General features: G+C 31.1%; 3 protein-coding genes across 4 annotated transcripts; all 3 read right to left on the bottom strand.

Annotated features, from left to right (window-relative positions):
• Nucleotides 1-2800: 2800 nt before the first annotated feature.
• LOC110618301 (thaumatin-like protein 1) lies at nt 2801-4766 on the bottom strand. 2 transcript variants are annotated; one of them, XR_002488491.2, is made up of 4 exons: nt 4428-4766; nt 3659-4319; nt 3214-3565; nt 2801-3080 (listed from the first exon to the last, which is right to left on the bottom strand). XR_002488491.2 is itself a non-coding variant. In XM_021761462.2 (3 exons), exons 1-3 carry the CDS (start codon nt 4504-4506, stop codon nt 3343-3345), a joined length of 963 nt encoding a protein of 320 aa, XP_021617154.1. In that variant the 5' UTR covers nt 4507-4766; the 3' UTR covers nt 3161-3342. The 2 variants fall into 2 exon arrangements, 1 of the variants encoding a protein (XP_021617154.1); XM_021761462.2 differs by lacking the exon at nt 2801-3080 and having other exon boundaries at nt 3161-3565.
• Nucleotides 4767-13820: 9054 nt separating this feature from the next.
• On the bottom strand, nt 13821-18073 carry LOC110621695 (thaumatin-like protein 1). The gene is made up of 3 exons (XM_021765984.2): nt 15373-18073; nt 14552-15251; nt 13821-14352 (listed from the first exon to the last, which is right to left on the bottom strand). The coding sequence occupies exons 1-3, from the start codon at nt 15512-15514 to the stop codon at nt 14217-14219; spliced, it is 978 nt and encodes a 325-aa protein (XP_021621676.1). The 5' UTR covers nt 15515-18073; the 3' UTR covers nt 13821-14216.
• Nucleotides 18074-18220: 147 nt separating this feature from the next.
• LOC110625509 (cold shock domain-containing protein 3) lies at nt 18221-19587 on the bottom strand. The gene has a single exon (XM_021771165.2). It carries the CDS (start codon nt 19405-19407, stop codon nt 18667-18669), a length of 741 nt encoding a protein of 246 aa, XP_021626857.1. The 5' UTR covers nt 19408-19587; the 3' UTR covers nt 18221-18666.
• Between the last annotated feature and the right edge of the window lie 329 nt (nt 19588-19916).

Raw genomic sequence — 19916 nt, 5'->3', positions numbered from 1 at the left:
ATTAAAATTGAACTGAATCGAAATAATTAAAATTTTTAAAATTAAAAATCGAATTGACTTTAAATGAATAAAAAATCAAATTGAATTTTCAAATTAATTCGATTCGATTAATTTTTTCGATTTGAACCGAATACTGTTCATCTTGAACATTTATATAATTAACAAGAATAGGAGTTATATTTTATAAATTTTATTTAAAAATTATTAGATATTAGATATAATTCAACTAAAAATAAAAATAAGTGTTAAGATAGTGGATTTAACATTTCAATTTATTATACCATACCATTGTGTTTATATAAAAGTGGATTTGTTTTCTACTTTTAAAATTTGAGTTGGTTCGCACTCACAAATTTAGTCGGGTAGTAAATAAGTGCATTTGCATTCGAATAAATCTGAGAAATTTCAGATTTTATTCCCTTGATCTCTAATTTTTAATTTAATAAAAAAAAAAAAAGAATTTGAGTTTATCATGCCCCACACCAGTTGATTAAGCATAAACTCTCACCTCATGTTCCTCAGGAATCTACAAATAGGGCGTCAAATTTGGATCATCTCTACCTTTATTTCCTTGTCTTACGATATTGATTGCACCAAATTTCTCCCAAATAGGCCCATCTCAAATTTGTCTCATCGTCATTAATTTTTGTTGAATTTAATAAATCCCACTCGTTTAATTTGTGATCTGTCGAATCAATTTCCTCCCTACTATGTGACATGAAACCAACCATTTTTGCTTATTTCATAGTAGAAGGATGTATTGGCAAGTAACTGGGATTGGTTGAATGCATTAAGGATTTGGAAAGCTGATCAAGGCTTTAATCATAAGACAAGACATGTTTCCATTTCTACACACTTACCATTTTTATTTTTTATTTTTGTACTTTTTCAATAATGGACTCTCAATTATATTGATGCTTTCTTCTAACAGCATCTCCTAATCCCTCAAGTGAATGGCTCCATGACTGAAGGTGACGATTTCAATTGAAATATTTATGTAATGGGCAAGAGAGTAAGGAAAAAAAAAAAAAAAAAAACTACTTTATCTCTTTTATTGAATTATTATTGTTATTATACAATTTAGCATGACTATAGGAAGGACGCCTTATTGTCAGCTGTTTTTTTCTTTTTTTCCTTTTTCCGAAAAAAGCCCATCTCTTCAAGCATCTGCTTTGGGGAAAAAGAAAACCCTTTTTGTGAGAGAATATTGGGTTTGGAGCATGGGTGGAGGAAGCCAATGTCACCTTACAATCTTTTGTGCTCGTCAACAAGATTCTCACTTCATTTATTATATTTAGAGCTTAGAGGTAGAATTATGTAAAGGCATTATAGTAAATATTAGCTTTTTTTCAGAATTTTTTTTAACTCTCAATATATATTTTTTAATATTAATTAATTCCGTCTGAATTCAATTTTGATATCTGTATCAAAAAAATCCATTGATTATAAGAGATTATTCTATAATTAACCTAAAATTTCATACTGTATTAATAATTTTAGTTTTTTCTTTTTATTTTTAATAGGAAATTCCTGCTCTGCCAATAAAAGTGATAGATTTGGCCCACTTCATTATCATTTTATAATAAATGGAGAAATTACCTAGCTATTTATTGTGGTTAAAAATTTACAGTAAGATCACATGATTTGACAAAACTACAAACAGAGCTCTCTGCAAATGCCTACCGTTAACATAAAATATTTAGTCACCAATAAGTATCCTATGATATTATATTGGTAGAAATTAAATGTTGGATATGATTTTGATCATAAAGAAGAGCTCCATATCTTATCTGCCACAAATTTAATTCCTTTTTAGCTGAAAGCTCATAAAAACAAAAACTCTGTTGCCTAATCTTCTTCTTCTTTTTATTTTTTTTTTTTTCACTTGTCAAATTCCACTAACTTGTAATTGGTATATCTTCAGAAACAATCCAAGAAAGTAATGATTGTTCCTCCTCTTAATGCTTATTTGCTTGCCCCACATTACATATCTATAGTTTTAATTACTTCAATTTTTATATATATATTAGAATTTGTTGATAAAATTTCTGATTGAAAGGAAAATAGTTTTATTTTTTAATTTATTTGTAAATAAAAAAATAAATCCATGTTTGTAGAATTACATTTATGGTATTTTACTTTACCATCATTAGATATACCTCCTTTTGCTTGCAAAATGAGCTTTAAAGAGGAAAGAAAATGTGAATCATAAAATTAATTTTCAATTTGGACATGGAGTAATTAGTTTTAGATTTTATGACAGATTTAAACTGTTAATTTTAAATTTTATGACAGATTTAAATCGAACTTAATTTTTATTGTCGACTGATAGATAACCACAATAAATTGCATTTTAATTATTTTTTAAAATATTTTAAATATTTTCATAATTTTGTATATTAAAATTTTATTTTTATTATAAATAGTCTTTCTTTATCTTTAAAAATTTTTTAAATTTTTTAAAAATTTTAATAAATCTATTTATCTTTTTTTTATCTTTTCTCTTATATCATTTCAATCAAATAATATTAATTAAAATTTATTAAAACTTTTTGACGGAGTTTAATTAATTTTTTATTAATTAATTTTTTTAATTAAATAATATTAATTAAAACTCAAAATTCCTTTAATCAAACGATATTAATTAAAACTTCATTTTATTAATTAATCTTTTTTAATGAAATGATATTAGTTAAATTTCAAAACTCTTTACGAAATCTCTAATTAATCCTTTAAGCAAACGATATGAATATGATTAATTTTTAATAAAAAAAATATTGATTACTCTCGACTCAAAAAATCGTTAAAACTCTGAATTAAATCTAATTAGTCATTTACTACAAAATTTAGTCCATTACTACAAAGCTTCGTGATTCCCACATAGTGGCCTTCCACATCAACTCATTAATCTGAGTCTCAGCAGTTTACACTTTATTCTCTTTCTTTCTTTCCTTTTTCTTTTTAATTATACAAATGAAAATAACCTCTGCAGGTCACCTCTCAAAGACTCGTTTGTTTCCTCTACTTTCTTGAATTATTCTTCCTTTCCTTTTGCGTTTATCATTGAAGGTCACTGCAAGCTGCAGGACCACGGAAAAAGAAAAGCAAAATGAAGGAGCAATTAATACAAAATTCCATTTCTAAACTAATTAAAATCATGTGTTGAACATTAAATATGCATAATTATGGAAGTGGGTTTTGCTATTTTCTTACATATTTGGATTGATTGGTCCCCCTATGTTATTGATTCCTTCTTTCTCTCCCTTTCTTTTTCCATCAAAGTTTGGGTCGCTCATCCAAAAAGTTACCACACACGACGAGGGAGAGCAAGAGCAAGACTAGCTACAATTTTATATTGTAGCAAAAAATGAAAAATGTGAACAAAACAAATGCAAATTGCATATGTGAAATGGATTGGCTTCTTCTTGAATCTCCTGTGGCCAAGCTTGCTAGCCATGAATTTGCCAACTCTGCCTCCTGTACTGCCCCTGACTCCGCCCCTCCTCCTCCTTGTTCTTCTGCCGTCCCTGTTGGCTTCGGCGACGAATCTGTTGCGGATTTTAGACTGCACAACAGTATATTCCAACCCATAAAACTTATACCTCCTTTCGTCTCCACTCAACACTAATAATTAATATCATAAGGCCAAAGTGATTACCTGGGCAAATCAGGGCAAAATGTGATGGTGTAATCAGCACCAGTACACGTAAAAGTACTGGACGCGTCATCGAACGCGTAGCTGTATGATTTCGGACACGCGCTCTTGAACATTTCTGAGTACGTCGAAGGTTTACAAGTTGTCGGTGTATTATACGCCCCACTGCAACAGTACTCTGGTTTCCCGAACGCGTCGCAGGCGCTCCGACAAGCTGCTCCGCCTTCAACTTTGAGCTCATTTGGGCACTTCTTATTGAGGTCCGTCACGCATCCCGTCGACATGCAAGCGCCTGAGCCTCCATTCACATCAACTACCATTGGCAAGTTATAGCCGTCGACGAGACTAACGTCGTAGAAATCTTGTGTACCTGTTCCGAGGGTGAATTCAGCTAAGGTGGCAGGCGGAGTAGCACTATTGCCGTTGCATTCGAGTTGGGAGGAGCCACAGTCGGCAGTGGCGCAGGAACCGTGGCCTGAAGCGTCAAATTTGCAGCCAGTTCTGGCCCAGAAACGACCGGACCAACCTGTCGGCGCCTGAAAAGAGCGAGAGCTGCCCTTGGGAAGCTCAAAGCCTGTAGTGTCCAGTTCAGGACTGCCAAGAATTCCAGGCCACACACTGTAATCACATTTGTTAACAAGTGTGAATGTAGCACCCGAGGCACCTGAAAATTAATATTATCCCATAATTAATTACTCAATTTCAGTTAATATTGAAGAACAACACACTGAATTTAAAAGAAACAAAGAAAGAGAGAGAATCTGCAATTCACCTTCGAAAATGAAGATAAGAACCAGGCTGATGAGGAATCCAGTTGAAGGACAAGAAATAAAAGAGAATGAAGAAGCCATTTTATTACTAACTTCAACAAGTTAAAGAAGTCTGCTGGTTCTTGTTAATTATAGAGTGAAAGGAGAACAGAAACAGCAACAGCAACAAATTAAGAGGAAGGCGATTAAGACCCACAAATCTTAATTTCCACAAGATCACAATCCATAATCCATCTGTATCTATCAATCCAGTTTATTAGGGAGTGGATGGAATTTGCAGGGGAGGATGAGAGAGCGAGTGGTGGTGAAGAATCTCAATCATCGGATAGAGAAGTCCTCTATTTATAGAGAAATAGGAGAAGAGGAGAAAAAAAGAAAAGAAACGAAACCTTACAAGCAGAGAACCATCAGAAAAGAGACCGGCCCATAGAGAGGCGGAGGAGGGGGTCCCACACTCCACTTGGGTAAGAGGTTTCCTGTGTTTCTAGTGTAACTAAAAATATGGTTTAATGGGTTACGTGTCACCAATCCGTTATTCAGTTGTTACAGTTGTCTGCCATGCAATGCCACTATAGTACGTCTTGTCTTGCGTTGAAAACTTGTAATCATCAAACCAATCCCGGCTCTCAGCTGCAGCGGATCCCTATTGTTCCAAAACTAAAACGCCGTCGTTCTTCGCTTGACCGACCAAAGAGGATCTCTATTGGGAATGAAAAATGTGCAGAAATACCTACATGTGATGCGATTTGATGTCTCCTTCTTATGAGAAAATAATTTATTGCACATGAAATTATTGTGGTTCATCATTTTTTAATTATTTAATTTTTTTTTTCTGGCCAGCAAAAATAAAGTTTACATATTATAATTATATTTATTTAATGCAATTAAAATTCATATATGTTTAATTTTTTATATTTTTGTTCATATAGTTATTTTTTTTTTTTTACAAATTGTAGGAAAAAAATTTCATATAGGAAATTATTTCAAAGAAATGACAGCGGTCAAGTAATTAATAATTCATGATAAAGAAATACCAAAATTATTAAATAAGGATTAATGTGGAAAAGATATTTAATTTCAGAATTATGCTTAATTTTTTATTAATAAATCTCTTCCTCCCGCTTAATGAATTTAATAATGATATTTGAAATCTTTGTTAATTGTGAAATTTGAACTTGTAATAAAAAATAATTGTACTGAAAATGTAGAAATTTAATAGTAATTTTTTCTTGATTAGTTTATATTACATATTTTACATCGCACAAGTTGAAAGTCCAAAACACCCAATACATAATTATAAACTAAGATTAGTAATTGACGTTTTTTATTATTGATAATTTAAAAAATTCACCGGATTTTCTTCTGAGCAAAAAAAAATTGAAAAGGGTTGATTATTAAATATTATATAGTTCCAAATTCTATTTATTAGTTAATAAGAAAAGCTTTTTATTTTAATTATACATACTTTTAAATTATAAAGAAGTGATGATCGATTTCTAAAATCAGAAATCAATACATTACCATCACAATAAACACCCTTTAAAAAAATTTGTTCAACAGAAGTTGTTCAAGAGAAGTTAAAAGAAAAGCAACATGAAAAATTATTAATAAATTGAGAAATCATTGCAAATCGAGAAGCAACTTTCTTTAAAAGTTACAGCAATAGCCTTTTACTTCATTTGTAAGTTAGACTATTGGTGAATACTCGTTGAAGTTAGAATTTATCTTTTTTAAAATTTTTTTATAAATTTTAATCAACGAAATGCTTGCAAGAGTTTTTAATTATCAGTTTATTATTATCTTTCTTTTTTTAAATTCAAAAATTCAATTTTAATATCCGCTATCTAATTCAAATTAAAAATAATAATGATAAACTTACATCAGCTCAGAGTTTCATAAATAATGATAAATGAGGTTTAAAATTACGTTTCGTAATATAATAAAGTCTAAATACGACATGAATATATTAATTAAATTCATAGCAAAAGTGTAACATAATATTGAATTCAATGTAATTTTATTTTATTTTTTTTAAAATAAAAATTAAAGACAGAGAAGTATAAACTGTGAGACCTCTCAAATTTATTTAGATATACTTATCACAAAATTAAATTGATGAGTTCACGGAATTTTATTTTTTAAAAATTTGTTTTATAATTTAATTTAATATTTAAGCCTTCTTTAATAGAAAGTAAATTAAGGAATTATGAAAAAAAAATTATTAATTAGTTATTTTGCAAAAGTAAATATATTATTTATTTTTAACGGAAGTAATTTGGGCCAGTCTACCCTTCTATTATTAAATACACTATAATTATTTCATTATGTTTTATATTATAATATAGATATTGCCACAACATAACATTCGGTTTAAATTGAAAATGCTGATTTAAACTAATTAATTATAATAACATATTATTTTTAATAATATAAAGAAATTAGATAATATCAAAATTAAAATATTTTAATTAAATTTTAAAATATTAAAAATAAAATGTAAAAAATAAAAAAAAATTATTAAAAATTTAAACTGATTAAATTGAATTGAATTAAACTAAATCAGACCGATTCAATTCGATTCAGTTTATGAGTAAAATGAATTTAATTTTTATAAATACTAAAATTTTGATTTTTGATTTATTCGGTTCGATTTGATTTTAAATCGAATTGACTAAATGTTCACCATTAAATACGATCACTATTATTTTTTTTATTCGAAAATAAAATTTTTTTTAAAAAAATTAATATATCAAACACGTTAATATTTTAATAAGTTCTTTAGAAATATAATTCTTTTTATAGAGTATTCTGAATTAAATAAGTCATTTATATTTTGTATATAAACAGTTGCTAAATTCACTAAACTAAGGCAATCGCTTTCCGGATAAAGATAGATTAACTACCTTTTCATATAGGTAGTCAATAACTCAATGGCAAAGGTTTATATATAAAGGCCAATTCTATAAGATGCCTTAACATAAGCAGATTGAAAAGGATGTTATATTAAATAAAAGGCATACTATGACAAGCAAGTTTCTTACCTGTGTTTGTTTTAACTTATAAATTAGGTAAGTATTTAATTTATTAATTTTAAAATCAAATTCATCTATTTATCAATATTATTTTTTGAGTTAGTAAATTTTTTAAAAAAAGTGATGTAAAACTTTGCCGTTTGAGTGCAATTAAATATTTAATTGCTAGTGCCGTAATTGATGCATTAATTGTTTTTGTTCCTTTTGGGGTATGGGTCATTTTTGAACTAATGTTTCACTCTGCTTTCAAATTGACTTGCTTAGCTTCAAATGAGATTGAAGGAATTGATTTTGGGTTTGGTGTATGTTGTTATGGAAAGCTAAAGTTTCATCCTAAGTGGGAAGTCTAATTGGCCACTTCAAAACTAAACTAGGAAATAGTGGAGAGCTTTGTTGCTGAAAAGGGTTGGTCATGTGGTGTATTTCTTGTGTTCACATCTGAGTTATGACTTTAAAGTGTAGTGAGTAGTTGTGGTTGGATGAATTGAATAAGGTAATTTGCTTCTGCCTTTAAGGTCACACTTCACTATGCTTGTTTTTGCTGTTCTGTTGTACCAATGTGATAACTGGATGAAATTATCACAAGTCAACAATGGCTTCTTATCAATAATATTAGGGAGATTTACAATTTAATCCCTGAATATTGTCATTATTAACAAGTCAGTCCCTATATTTTTAAAAAAACGTCATTATCTTTTTTCTCCGTCAACAAAATAGTCATTCCGTCTATTTTTACCGTTAAAAATATAATAAAAGACTAAATTACCCCCATTATTTTCCTCATCCTCTTCCTCCTCCTCCTCCTTCCTTTTCTTCTTAATCAATTATTCCTCCTTCTTCTGCTTTTCCTTCTGCTTCTGCTTTTCCTTCTGCTTCTGCTTCTTCTTCTCCTTTTTCTCCTCCTCCTTCTTCTTCTTCTTCTTTTTCTTCTTTCTCCTTCTTCTTCTTCTCCTTCTTCTCCTTCTTCTCCTTCTTCTCCTTCTCCTCCTTCTCCTTCTTCTCCTTCTTCTTCTTCTTCTTCTTCTTCTTCTTCTTCTTCTTCTTCTTCTTTTTCTTCTTTTTTTTCTTCTTTTTCTTCTTTCTCTTCTCCTTCTTCTCCTTCTTCTCCTTCTTCTCCTTCTTCTTCTTCTTCTTCTTTTTCTTCTTTTTTTTTCTTTTTTTCTTCTTTCTCTTCTTCTTCTTCTTCTTTTTCTTTTTTTTTTTCTTTTTCGGAGGAGGAGGAGGAGGAGGAGAGAAAAGAAAAGATAGGGACAATTTTGTTGACAAAAAGAAACGATAAGAACATTTTAATAGATGTAAAAAAAGATAGGGACTATTTTGTTGACAAAGGACATTTTAATAGATTTTTAAAAATATAGGGAATGACGATTTCGTTGACGGAAAGAAATGATGAGGCAAGACTATTTCGTTGATGGAAAAAAACAATAAGGACGTTTTAATAGATATAAAAAAAGATAGAGGCTATTTTATTGACGAAAAGAAATGATAAGGACGTTTTAATAGATATGAAAAAAGATAAAAACGTTTTAATAGATTTTTGAAAATATAAGCACTAACTTGTTAATAATAACAATATCCAAGGACTAAATAAATGATTTTATTTGAAAGTAAAATTGGATTTTAAAAATTTTCTCTCTCCTCCTTTATCTAATTTTAATGAAAAAGAGGACGAAAGGACTATTTTGTTGACGGAAAGAAAAACAAAAGTATGTTTTAATAGATTTCTAAAAATATAGAAACTGATTTATTAATAATTATAATATTCAGAAACTAAATTATAAATCTCCCTAATATATATATAATACAGTAGTTGCCTATTCATACTTGATATGCGTGTAAAGGAAATATGGATAATATTTCCTTCTTTATTAAAGTTTTGCGGCATCCCATCCCACTTCGACCCATTTCCATATTAAAATCATTAATTCTTTCAGGAAAGGCCTTGTTTCGCTTATTTTTCAACGCAGGCAAAAGGCTGATTAATTTGAGAAATTAATTACTAAAGGAGAGATGTAATTCTAATTTCACAAATTACAATTGGTTTTTCTATCGTATCTTTAACCATTCTTTTTTACTAAATATTTTACATTTAAATTGGTTGTATTGGGGAACATTAATTAATGGCTGAAATTTAGTTTAATATTTTCCTAAATTCTAAATTAATAAACTTTCCCTTGTAAAAACAAACCATACGAGACAAGTTCATGTTTCAGACCATTTTTAGTGTTGGGGTTTCTTATTGTAGGCTAATCTCGTATGTGTAGCTTGCTTGTGTTTCATTCTTGCTTTAGAGGTTCTTTTGATAAGATAATGTTTTAGGGTTTTGACACCTGGTTTTTATGCTGTCTTTCTCTCTATTATTAATAAAATTGTATAGTTTTTCCCAGTGAACTTTTTCAATTTATTAGTAAAATATTTCATCTTAATTAATCATGTTAGACTATTCCATAAGCATTTCCTTTGAAAAAAAACAAAAAGCATTAAGGCCGAGTCACCCACATACGTTAATAAATATTTATTTGGTGTTGAAAAAATAAAATAAAATAATAAAATTTGAGTAGTATTAAATATTGTGGTTAAAAATTTATTTTGCAATCCTATAATTAAATAGATTTTTTTGAAATTTAATTTTTAAAATTAAAAAAAATATATTTTTAATTTATGATCCAATAAAAATATAAAGAAAAAAAATACAAAATGAGTTATGCGTACAATTGATAGTTCATAACTGATCTAGAGATTATATCACAATATCATAGAAATGGTCTCATTCTGCACTTATATATGCGATATCATCAAGTGTATATTGTAATTTATATGCCACTCATAAGAAATGTGAATATCATTAAGAGTTTTCAATTCAACCTCTTATTAATGTAGTCTAACACTTCTCACATCATAGGTAGAGATAACGATAAATAGTGCTAGCAAAACTACAAGTGACTTGTTATTACCGTATGAATCTTTTTAATAGGATATTCAATTATAAAAATTAAATTTCTATCACGGTTAATTTCATATTAGTTAAGCCCTACTTTTCATAATATTTTATTTATTAACTTTTTTCTTACAAATATAGTAAAAAAATTGGCCAAATTCACTTTAGCTTCACATAACTAAGGGATATAATTTAATTTCTCAGCCGCTGCTCAATTATATTATTTTTCAGACAAATATGTCTATTTTTATTATTAAAAATTTTATTTTTTTATAATAATTATTATCATTTTGCAATTATAATATACGAATGATATTAATCTTATTATCAACATAGTCGTTGCTAAAAAACTTGTTAACTACCCAAATCACATTATCATCTAAATTTAGAGTATAAACTCTAACTCTATGGTAGTTTTGACAATAATAATTAATTTCTAAATAATTGCATCACCAATAAAATGTATAATTACTAGTAAATTTTATTTCATTTAAATTTCAATTTCAATTAATATCACCGTATTTTTTTAATACAATCATTATATAAAATATTATAACCCATGACTTTCAAATAATTTTTAAATTTAACTAAAATAACTCAATGATCATGATAATCTCAATTTATATAGTGTAAGTTATATAAGTCTGAAAATTTTATTAAATACAATAATTTTTTAATAATATATATATATCTAAATTGAGTAATAATATAATCCATATTCTTTTTTTATAATTAGTATTATATAAGGTATTAATTAGTTTAACATTGAGATACCTAAATTTTAATGCTCTTGCAATATAGTTATACTATTATTTTAATTTTAATATTTCAAATCACATTTGCTTCCTTTTTATATTTTATATCAAATTTATAAATAAAAAAATATTTAATTTCACATGCTATATTATAATTCATGTTAAATATAAGCATATTATTTATATATAAACAAATAATATTACATGGTGATTATAAAAAATAAATAATTTTTTTTAATATCCAATTTAATAATAAAAAAAAACAGGTCATCCTATTTATTTATAAAAATAAATCATTTACTCTATAAATTAATTCATATTGCAAATATTAAAAACGAAAATTTTATTATAATAAAAAAAAACATTGGTTATCATTTTTAATTTTTCATACACATAATTCTATGCATCTGTTATCATTTTTAATTTTTCAAACACATAATTTTATGGATCCGTTATAATCCATTTTCAATTATTTATTTATTTATTTTCATTAAAATTTATATTTAAATTGAGTACATAAATTTAATATTTTTTGGAGACATATTATTTTCAGTAAATAAAAATATTTAAATAATAATAATAAAAATTTCATTGTTTATCATTAGATTTTAAAAAAATCGAGATTCTAAAATTAATTTTCCATTATTTTTTTCCAGCAAATATAAAATTATCTCCTCACCGTTTACGGATAAGATTTTATCTCACCGTTAAAGAATAAAATTTTCTTCCATTATTAACGAATAAGACTAAATCCTTAAAATAATTAGAAAATAGAATAGAATAATAGAATTTGAGTCATGTTGAATATTATTTTTAAAAATTTATTTTATGATCTCCAAAATTAAATAATTTTTTTTGAAATTTAATTTTTAAAATTAAAATAATAAAAATTTATTTTTAATTTATAATCTCATACAAAATTAAAAAAAAAAAGAAATAAAATAGAAAATGAGTGTCTTTTTTATGAAAATGTAAGTTATTTATAATAAAAAAAATAGTTGTGATAAGCTATTATAAAAATTTTAAAATAATATAATAAAATTATAATAATTAGATTTAATATTAAATTTAAAAATTAAATTTACAATGGTAAAAAAGTTTTATAAATAAAATTTTTTTACAATCATACAATTTTTAATGATCACTAAATAATTTAAAATTTAAAATTATTTTACAACACACTATAGTTCAAAATTTAAATTTATTTTACAAAGAAATACAGGAGTAAATCCGGCCGTGTCCTCGTCTGTAAAAGGAATACATTGGGCGGATTCTGAAATCCAACCATACCAAAAACAATAAATGGGGGGGACTAGTTTTAGAAGTTTATTATGCATGGTTGCTTCCTCGAATAATGCAGTTAATTTATTTTAAATTATTATGATTTTATGAATTTAATTATCCAATAAATTAGGATTTTAGAAAATATTCAATGGGTCAATCCTACATAATACATAAATACAAGCACGTGTCTAGCACAAAAAAGTTCATATTATATATTAACATATTAAAAAAAAATGAAAGGTGAATATTATTTTGATGGTCTTTCTTGAAAATAACTATATATATATCATAGACATAGAGTGATAACAACATTCTCATAAAGTATATGAACATATAAATTTAGAATAAGTAAATAACACATTAACTAAATTTATGAAACGTTACATATTTAAATTAAAGTTTTTTTATTATTAAATTGGTGTATATACATCTTGTTATAAATAAGAAATTTCTATATCCTTAATTAATTTATAGCTGATCTGCAAGAATGGTGATGGATGAGAAGACGTTGATGTAGTGATGGACATGAAACAAATAGAATCAAACGAATTAATATCGTCCCACCACATAAATTAATAACCATAATTATTATGATTGCAGATGATAAAGACTCACACTCCCTCTTCTAACCATCACTTAAATATAATATTCATGCCCACTCTCACTCTTAATCTCAGCCATATGTTTTATCAACTGAAAATTACCTCAAACTCCTTACCTAAATATAACAAATTCCGTATCACATATAATTGAATAACCAAGAAAATCAAGGGCAGATAGTGTAATAAGGCCCAAAATAGGTACACAGACTGGGCGACCGTGCCAAGCCTAATTGGTGGGATCCAAGCACCCACAGAGCTAATGGGTTCAGTCCTCTGTCTAAAGCCCACCCTGCACCCAATGAAGCCGTTTAGATTAGTTGCTTGGTCATTAACTGGCACCACCCAGCACCCACTACTTGACCAATTTATAAAAATAAAGGACGCCTGCCCAATAATCAACGTATTACTAAAATTAATGAACAACCCAACTTATTAAATTTCAATAAAATAACAAGAATGTAAGACTAAACTCAAAAGAGAAGCATCTTGTTTGAGTATTAAACAACAATTAACTTTCGTCTCAAATAAATAATAAACAAGTAATTAACTTGCTACGCTAATAACCTACACCATTCATATATTATTAAATAAATTTGCAACTTGCCTTCTCAAAGAATAGAAAAAATTTAGATATTAATCCATATCTATCTAATTTTTATTTTATAATTTTTACTTTTTTAATAAAACAAATGTTAAATAACAAAAACTTGTTCATGCCGGAAAATTTTTTAGTAGATTGATGGTTGAAATTAGTAGGAAGATTGTAATAAAGAAAGAAGGAATATGAACTAATCAAAGTTGGCATTAATTGGCAAAAGTTAATATAGAAATAATAATTACACAATCCAACAAATATTCACATTCATTGTACGCCAAAAACAATAAATTAAAGCATCCACTTGTTGCTGTGCTCTCATTTGGTTTTACAACTACGATGTCTCTGTTTCTGCATCTCTTTTCCAATCACAAACGTGACTGCTGACGCAGGCAACACTTTTGTCCCTTGTTTTCTATGCTATTCCCAACTTCTATCCAAGTTCAGCAACAAACAACAAAACACCCTGTATGCAGGCCATTCTCCAAGTTCATCATCTGAGACGACCCATCTCAAGTTCCTAGAGATATTTGCATCTGATTATTGAACTCGGCCTGTTTTTGCAAGTGGTGGCGTGCGGCATGGTCAAAAAAGCAGCTGCCACAACCGCCAATTTGCCGCCAGAATGGTGATGGCACCGCCAATTAGATAGGGTGACGTCCTATGAGTGCCACCTGAGACTTCCACAGCTTCTGGATACTGCCCATTTGCCGACTTTACACTGCAACCACCGTCACCAAATTCACATTAAAGAAAAAAAAAGAAAAAAAAGACGTGCTGCCCATTTGATAGATAACATAAACTTAATTTTTAGTTAATTATAAATAGTTGATCATATAAACTATTGAAAATTTTAAATTATTAACTAAAAAATTAATGGGTCATATATTATGTGGTTAAATTTAGGGGGTAACTGTCACCTCGTAGAAGAAGGAGAAGGACAAAATGTAATGGCATAGTTGGCTCCTGCGCAAGTAAAAGTGCTGGTTCCATCGTCATAGGCATAGCTGTAAGCTCGAGGGCAAGCATTCTTAAAGAACTCCGAGTAAGAGCTAGGCTTGCATGTATTCGGGTTCCCGTATGCCCCACTGCAGCAATATTGCGGGTCCCCAAACGCCTCGCACGCGCTCTTACACGCCACGCTCTCTCCATTATCGCCGTCCATTACCTTCAGCTCCGACGGACATGCATTGTTCAAGTTCACACCACAGCCCGTCATCGTACAATTACCTCCGGTTCCCCCTTGTGGTGCTATTAGCATTGGCAGGTTGTATCCGTCCACAAGGCTGACATCGTAGAAATCAAGGCCGTCAGCTCCATTAAGGGTGAATTCTGCAAGGGTGGCAGGTGGGGCAGCGCCGTTACCGGAGCATTGGATAGTAGAGGAGCCACAGTCACCTGTCAAGCAAGTAAATTTGCCTGTGGTGGCATCTTGGGTGCAGAGAGTGCGACCCCATAAACGGCCAGACCAGGAAGCAGGCACAGAGATGGTGTTTGATTCACCTGGTTGGAGAGCGAAGCCTGTGGTGGGAAGTTGTGGGATGCCAGCGTTTGAGAGTATGCCCGGCCAAACTTGGTAGCTGCACTTGTTTGAGAATGTAAATGTAGCCGAGTATGCTCCTGCAAATTTAATACAAAACATAAATGAGTAACTTGCCAAATTAGCCAGGCGGTGACTGAATTCACCATGAGAACAATAAAAAGACAAACGCAAAATGGGAAGACTAAATATGGCCGTCACCTGAAAGCATGAGAAGAGAACTAAGGAAGAATAGAGGAATGAGAAGCTGAGTAAGAGCCATGGTAGAGGATTGGGCGGGGAAACGAGATGTTATATCTATATATAGGTATAAAAGGGTAATGGGAAAGAAAGTGGAATTCATGTGCTGGGAGTATGGAGCATAGGGACCTATTTATAAGCAAGCACATGCACCCCAATTCTATAGAAAGTTTGCGTGGTTTCTTAAGGCACCAATGACAGACCAACGCAAGGGAGAAAAAGGACAAAATTACATAAATAAAGAAATGTTAAATACGTACGCCAGGCTTTTGGAGCTAGGCAAAGGATAGCTTGATGGTCTGCAAACTCCAAGGTAAGCCACAAGGGCCTCCAGGATTTACCAAGAACAAAACAAGCCATGTTTCGAGCACATGATTAAGTTAACTTATGTGTATAAAGTGGTAGATTTCATTTGAGGAAAGGTGTTGAAAGACGACAAAGAAAAAAAAATCGTTCTCAGATATCAAACCAATCAGTTGAACGGAAAGTTGATACTTTTAACTGATTCAGGCTTAGGGTTTAAAGGTGCTGTACTCAGCTGGTCAGCCTTAACGTGTAAAGATGAAGTTAAAATTTATCAGGTGACCTTTGGAGATCGGGAAACGACTTGCAACTTGCAGTTTTTTAAAAAATAGGCTGAACCAACCACACACAAGTAAGCAACTTGACCATTGCTATTTGCTCCAGCCTAACCTCTTGTCTACAGTTCGGAAAATGTCGCTTAGCGGCTACATATTGGATGAGCCCATTCTCGGATTTGTGGGTTTTATCGATGGTCAGGCCATGCCCAACTTTAAAATGCTAACATCATTATCCAAGGCAACCTAAAGCTATCCGAATCCTAGCACGTCCATACAAGGATCAACCATCAAGGGTTGAGGAAGGCCTATCAACCATTCTGATCTGTGGCTGGCAAACAAGCTGAATCCTGGCATTTGAAAAAGCCCTACCCGTAATTGATGTAGTAATATACGTCACAAAATATTGCCAAAGATACAGGAAACGAACATTTTTGAGATATGAAAAGAAACTGACCCCCAGAGTTCCTAGTCATATAGAAAGCTACTCTTGCTCACTTTTCTCATCTCACTGTACTATACAGAGAGACGCACACTCCCGATTATGAAAAATGCAAGAAGTTTGCTTCGTTACCTTATAACTTACATTGAGAAAAGCACAGCACATCATATTCGCTCTTCGCCCTTTGACCACATCAAAAAAAGAGACAGATAATGATTTCCTTTTTTATTACAATTTTTCAACCATTTGCTATTGCAATCTGATTTTTATTACAATTTTTCAAACACTTGGTATTGCATTCTGATTTTAAAAAGGGGCTAAAATAAGGTTGATCAATCCAACTAAAAGATAGCAAGTAAAGCAATGAAAAAGCTACTTGTAAAATTAGTGTGAGAGTCCCTCTTATCTTTTTCTGATAAACGCAGATAGAGAGAGAGAGAGAGAGAGAGAGAGAGACTTTAAAATACCGTAAGGAGGCTGAAGAAATATAATGACACTAACAGCCAGCCCAATGAAAAAAACTAGAATAGCATCACAGCACATCTAGTACTCGAGAAGGCAACTCTTGGGAGGAGGAAATAAAAATAAGGTAAAAAAGGAGACTAGCTTCTATTCATCTTTCTTAAATGTAAATGCTTAAGATATTCATATCATCCCCATAAAAGTAAAAGACAGTCTATATTCTAAGTAATTTTGATTCATCAGATCATGACAATGAAATCTTCTGCCATTCCCCGTATCCAAAAATTTCTTCAAAATTTCTACAGACCTGTCATATTCCATGTTGAAACTTGAAAGTACGCAAAGATAGACAAATCTACCAGTGCTTCATATACAGTCCTGCTAGGTGCGCATTGCAAAGGCATATCTTAGTTCTTCACTACTTTTGTTGCCAATACTATCAAGCAATTTTCACTAAATAACTTGGAAGAATAAAGTTTAGATGTCATCATCGAAACCGCCCAAACACATAAAGGACAAAAATACATGTCGAAATATATTCCATAAACAAGGAGCACATTAGGAGTTTAACTATGTATAGAAGTAAAATGTATTCCATAATCTAAATTTCAATGATGTCCTAAAGCGCCCGACATGACTTGGTTTCATGCCTTCTTTTATAAAATGATAAATTTATCTTTAATAATAATGATAGTAACAGTCATTTTATGAAAATTTAATCACAATCAACAGGATATATAGATAGCAAAATTTCAATCACAATCAACAATTAGTGAGACCACTTAAACTTTTTTTATAACACAGTTAATTCGTATTTAATTATGATTTTTATAAATTTAAGAGTTCAACAGGATATGGTGCTAGCTCAGGTACCAATGACTTGAATTCTGAAAAAAAAAAAAGCGTATAAACATGTAGTTGGCCAACACAATACAAAATACATCCCCCAATGATTTTGGTGTGTTACATGCATCCAAGAGCTAACCTCGCATGTAATGTGTTGCAATCATATAAAGTTTGGGCTAAACCAGCTCTCAACTGATGCATTATAAAAAGCTCAACGGGCTTATTTAAAATAGATATCAGAGACATACCTATAAAACTAGTACAGGCAGTCTATTCTAGAGCATCAACATTTAATTATCAACAACCAATTAAGAATAAATAGATGTTGGAGAGCATTAAAAATTCTAAGTCGCCAAATTAAGTTGATAAAATTTATGACTCTGAGCTTTGATAACAGCTAGCTGGCCCTGTCGGGGTCAGCTGCTCAAGCTCACTGCTACGTATCAACCATCAATCAGCAAATACCAATCAAGACCCCGTATACACAAGTTGTAAATAAAATATTACTTCCGTTCAGCGATAGAACAAACACGTACAAAATGAAGTTGGACAGCCAATGACCATTAAGTCATGCAATATCCAAATTGGAAATCCTGATAACGACGACATATCATGCACCAATTCCACCATCGTTACAAGTTGTAGGCATTTAACAGAATAAAAAATTGATTCACACTTGATAAAAATGAGAAGGCTCCTTGAGAAAATTATCAAACAGTTATGAAATAAAGCCTAATTCTTTATCCGAACCACCATATATTCGTCAAAACTGGAGAAAATTCCGCTACTAAATAGAGGATTACCAACTTGCATCAGCACAATCCTATGTATAAAGTGAGGGAAGCAAAAGAAGCAAAACCCCATAAGTGATAACCAAGAAAGAAAGAAAGAAGAGAAATATGTACTATTACTCTTTTTTCCCCTCAATCAGGAGTTGTTAGGGCAATCCCTAGCAAAATGACCTTCCTTTCCACAATTGAAGCATCCACCACTGCTAACACCACCGCTACTACCAAACCTGCCAGTACCACCTCCCCTAGCACTAGTACAATCTCTAGCCAAGTGCCCATAACCTCCACAGTTATAGCAGTTTCCACCATCATTACGACAATCCCTAGCCAAGTGTCCATACCCTCCGCAGTTAAAGCAAGCACCGTTGCCGCTGCCACTCCCCCCGCCATTATTGGCTCGCGTACAGTCCCTTGCAAAATGCCCGGACTGGCCACACTTAAAACAACCACCATTATTACTATCACTGCCTCCTCGATTATTACAATCTCTAGCGATGTGACCAGGGTTGCCACAGTTGTAACAACCCGCCGCCCCGCCACTAGCACCATAACCGCTACCGTTATTCCTCCTGTTCCAGGAACCGCCAAAACCGCCGCGCTTGGAAAACCCATCCCCACCCTTGGCAGCAGCTTGAATGGGGCCCCCACCAGGGGAAGTGACGTTAATAGCTTGGTATTTATCAGCAGAGAGAGAGACTGTAAATTCAACTACATCATCCTCAGCAAGAGAGCGATAACCACCGTCGGATTTGATAGCAGTGTGATGGACGAAGAGATCCTCGCCACCATCATCGGGCTTGATGAAGCCAAAACCCTTCCTATCACTGAACCTGACAACCCTTCCGGTGGATCTCACCGCCGCCTGCTCCTCGGCCATTGATGGGATGAAAGGAAGAAAGCCCTAGTGACGGATAGTGGGATAGAGCAGGGAGTATACTTTTTGAGGGCTCTTTTACGTGAGAAGCGAGCAAGGTGTAGAAATTTTAGGTTTTTATATAGAGAGAGGAGATTTAGAACTTTGGCCCTAAGACAACCCTAATTGCCAAATAGCCACCGCCTATTTGCCTGCTGAATTCTACTTTAGCTGGGGCTTATTATTAAATAAACACGCTTTACTTTGATTTGGTGCTCCAAGGTCCATCATAAGCCCCTTCTCCCTTAATGCAGTTTGGGCTAAGTCACGGTTTTTATTTAGCTGGCCCAATCTGTAGTGTGGACAGTTCAACACTAAATTAATATTCTTTTGTGAAATTAAATAATTTTCTGATATTCAAAACTATTGTAATTTTTCCCCAAAAAAAAAAAGGAACTCTAAAATTATTTTGTATCTTTTTTAATGCAAATCCGCGTCTCTTATTACACTTTATTTTTCAGTATTAATACTTT

This window comes from Manihot esculenta, chromosome 1 (genome assembly GCF_001659605.2).
Source record: "Manihot esculenta cultivar AM560-2 chromosome 1, M.esculenta_v8, whole genome shotgun sequence".
Taxonomy (NCBI): domain Eukaryota; kingdom Viridiplantae; phylum Streptophyta; class Magnoliopsida; order Malpighiales; family Euphorbiaceae; genus Manihot; species Manihot esculenta.
Note: the sequence above shows the minus strand (reverse complement) of the source record. Positions and strands in the feature narration are given on the sequence as shown.

Bases quoted from the DNA above. Each gene is read 5' to 3' on its own strand.
- LOC110625509 (XM_021771165.2), bottom strand. From the start codon at position 19,407: ATGGCCGAGGAGCAGGCGGCGGTGAGATCCACCGGAAGGGTTGTCAGG.
- LOC110621695 (XM_021765984.2), bottom strand. From the start codon at position 15,514: ATGAATTCCACTTTCTTTCCCATTACCCTTTTATACCTATATATAGAT. The intron at 15,252-15,372 runs GTGACGGCCATA...TTAAATTTGCAG, and splicing joins TTCTCTTCTCATGCTTTCAG to GAGCATACTCGGCTACATTT. The intron at 14,353-14,551 runs GTGACAGTTACC...CGGTGGTTGCAG, and splicing joins CCTTCTCCTTCTTCTACGAG to TGTAAAGTCGGCAAATGGGC.
- LOC110618301 (XM_021761462.2), bottom strand. From the start codon at position 4,506: ATGGCTTCTTCATTCTCTTTTATTTCTTGTCCTTCAACTGGATTCCTC. The intron at 4,320-4,427 runs GTGAATTGCAGA...ATTAATTTTCAG, and splicing joins TCTTATCTTCATTTTCGAAG to GTGCCTCGGGTGCTACATTC. The intron at 3,566-3,658 runs GTAATCACTTTG...ACTGTTGTGCAG, and splicing joins TTTTGCCCTGATTTGCCCAG to TCTAAAATCCGCAACAGATT.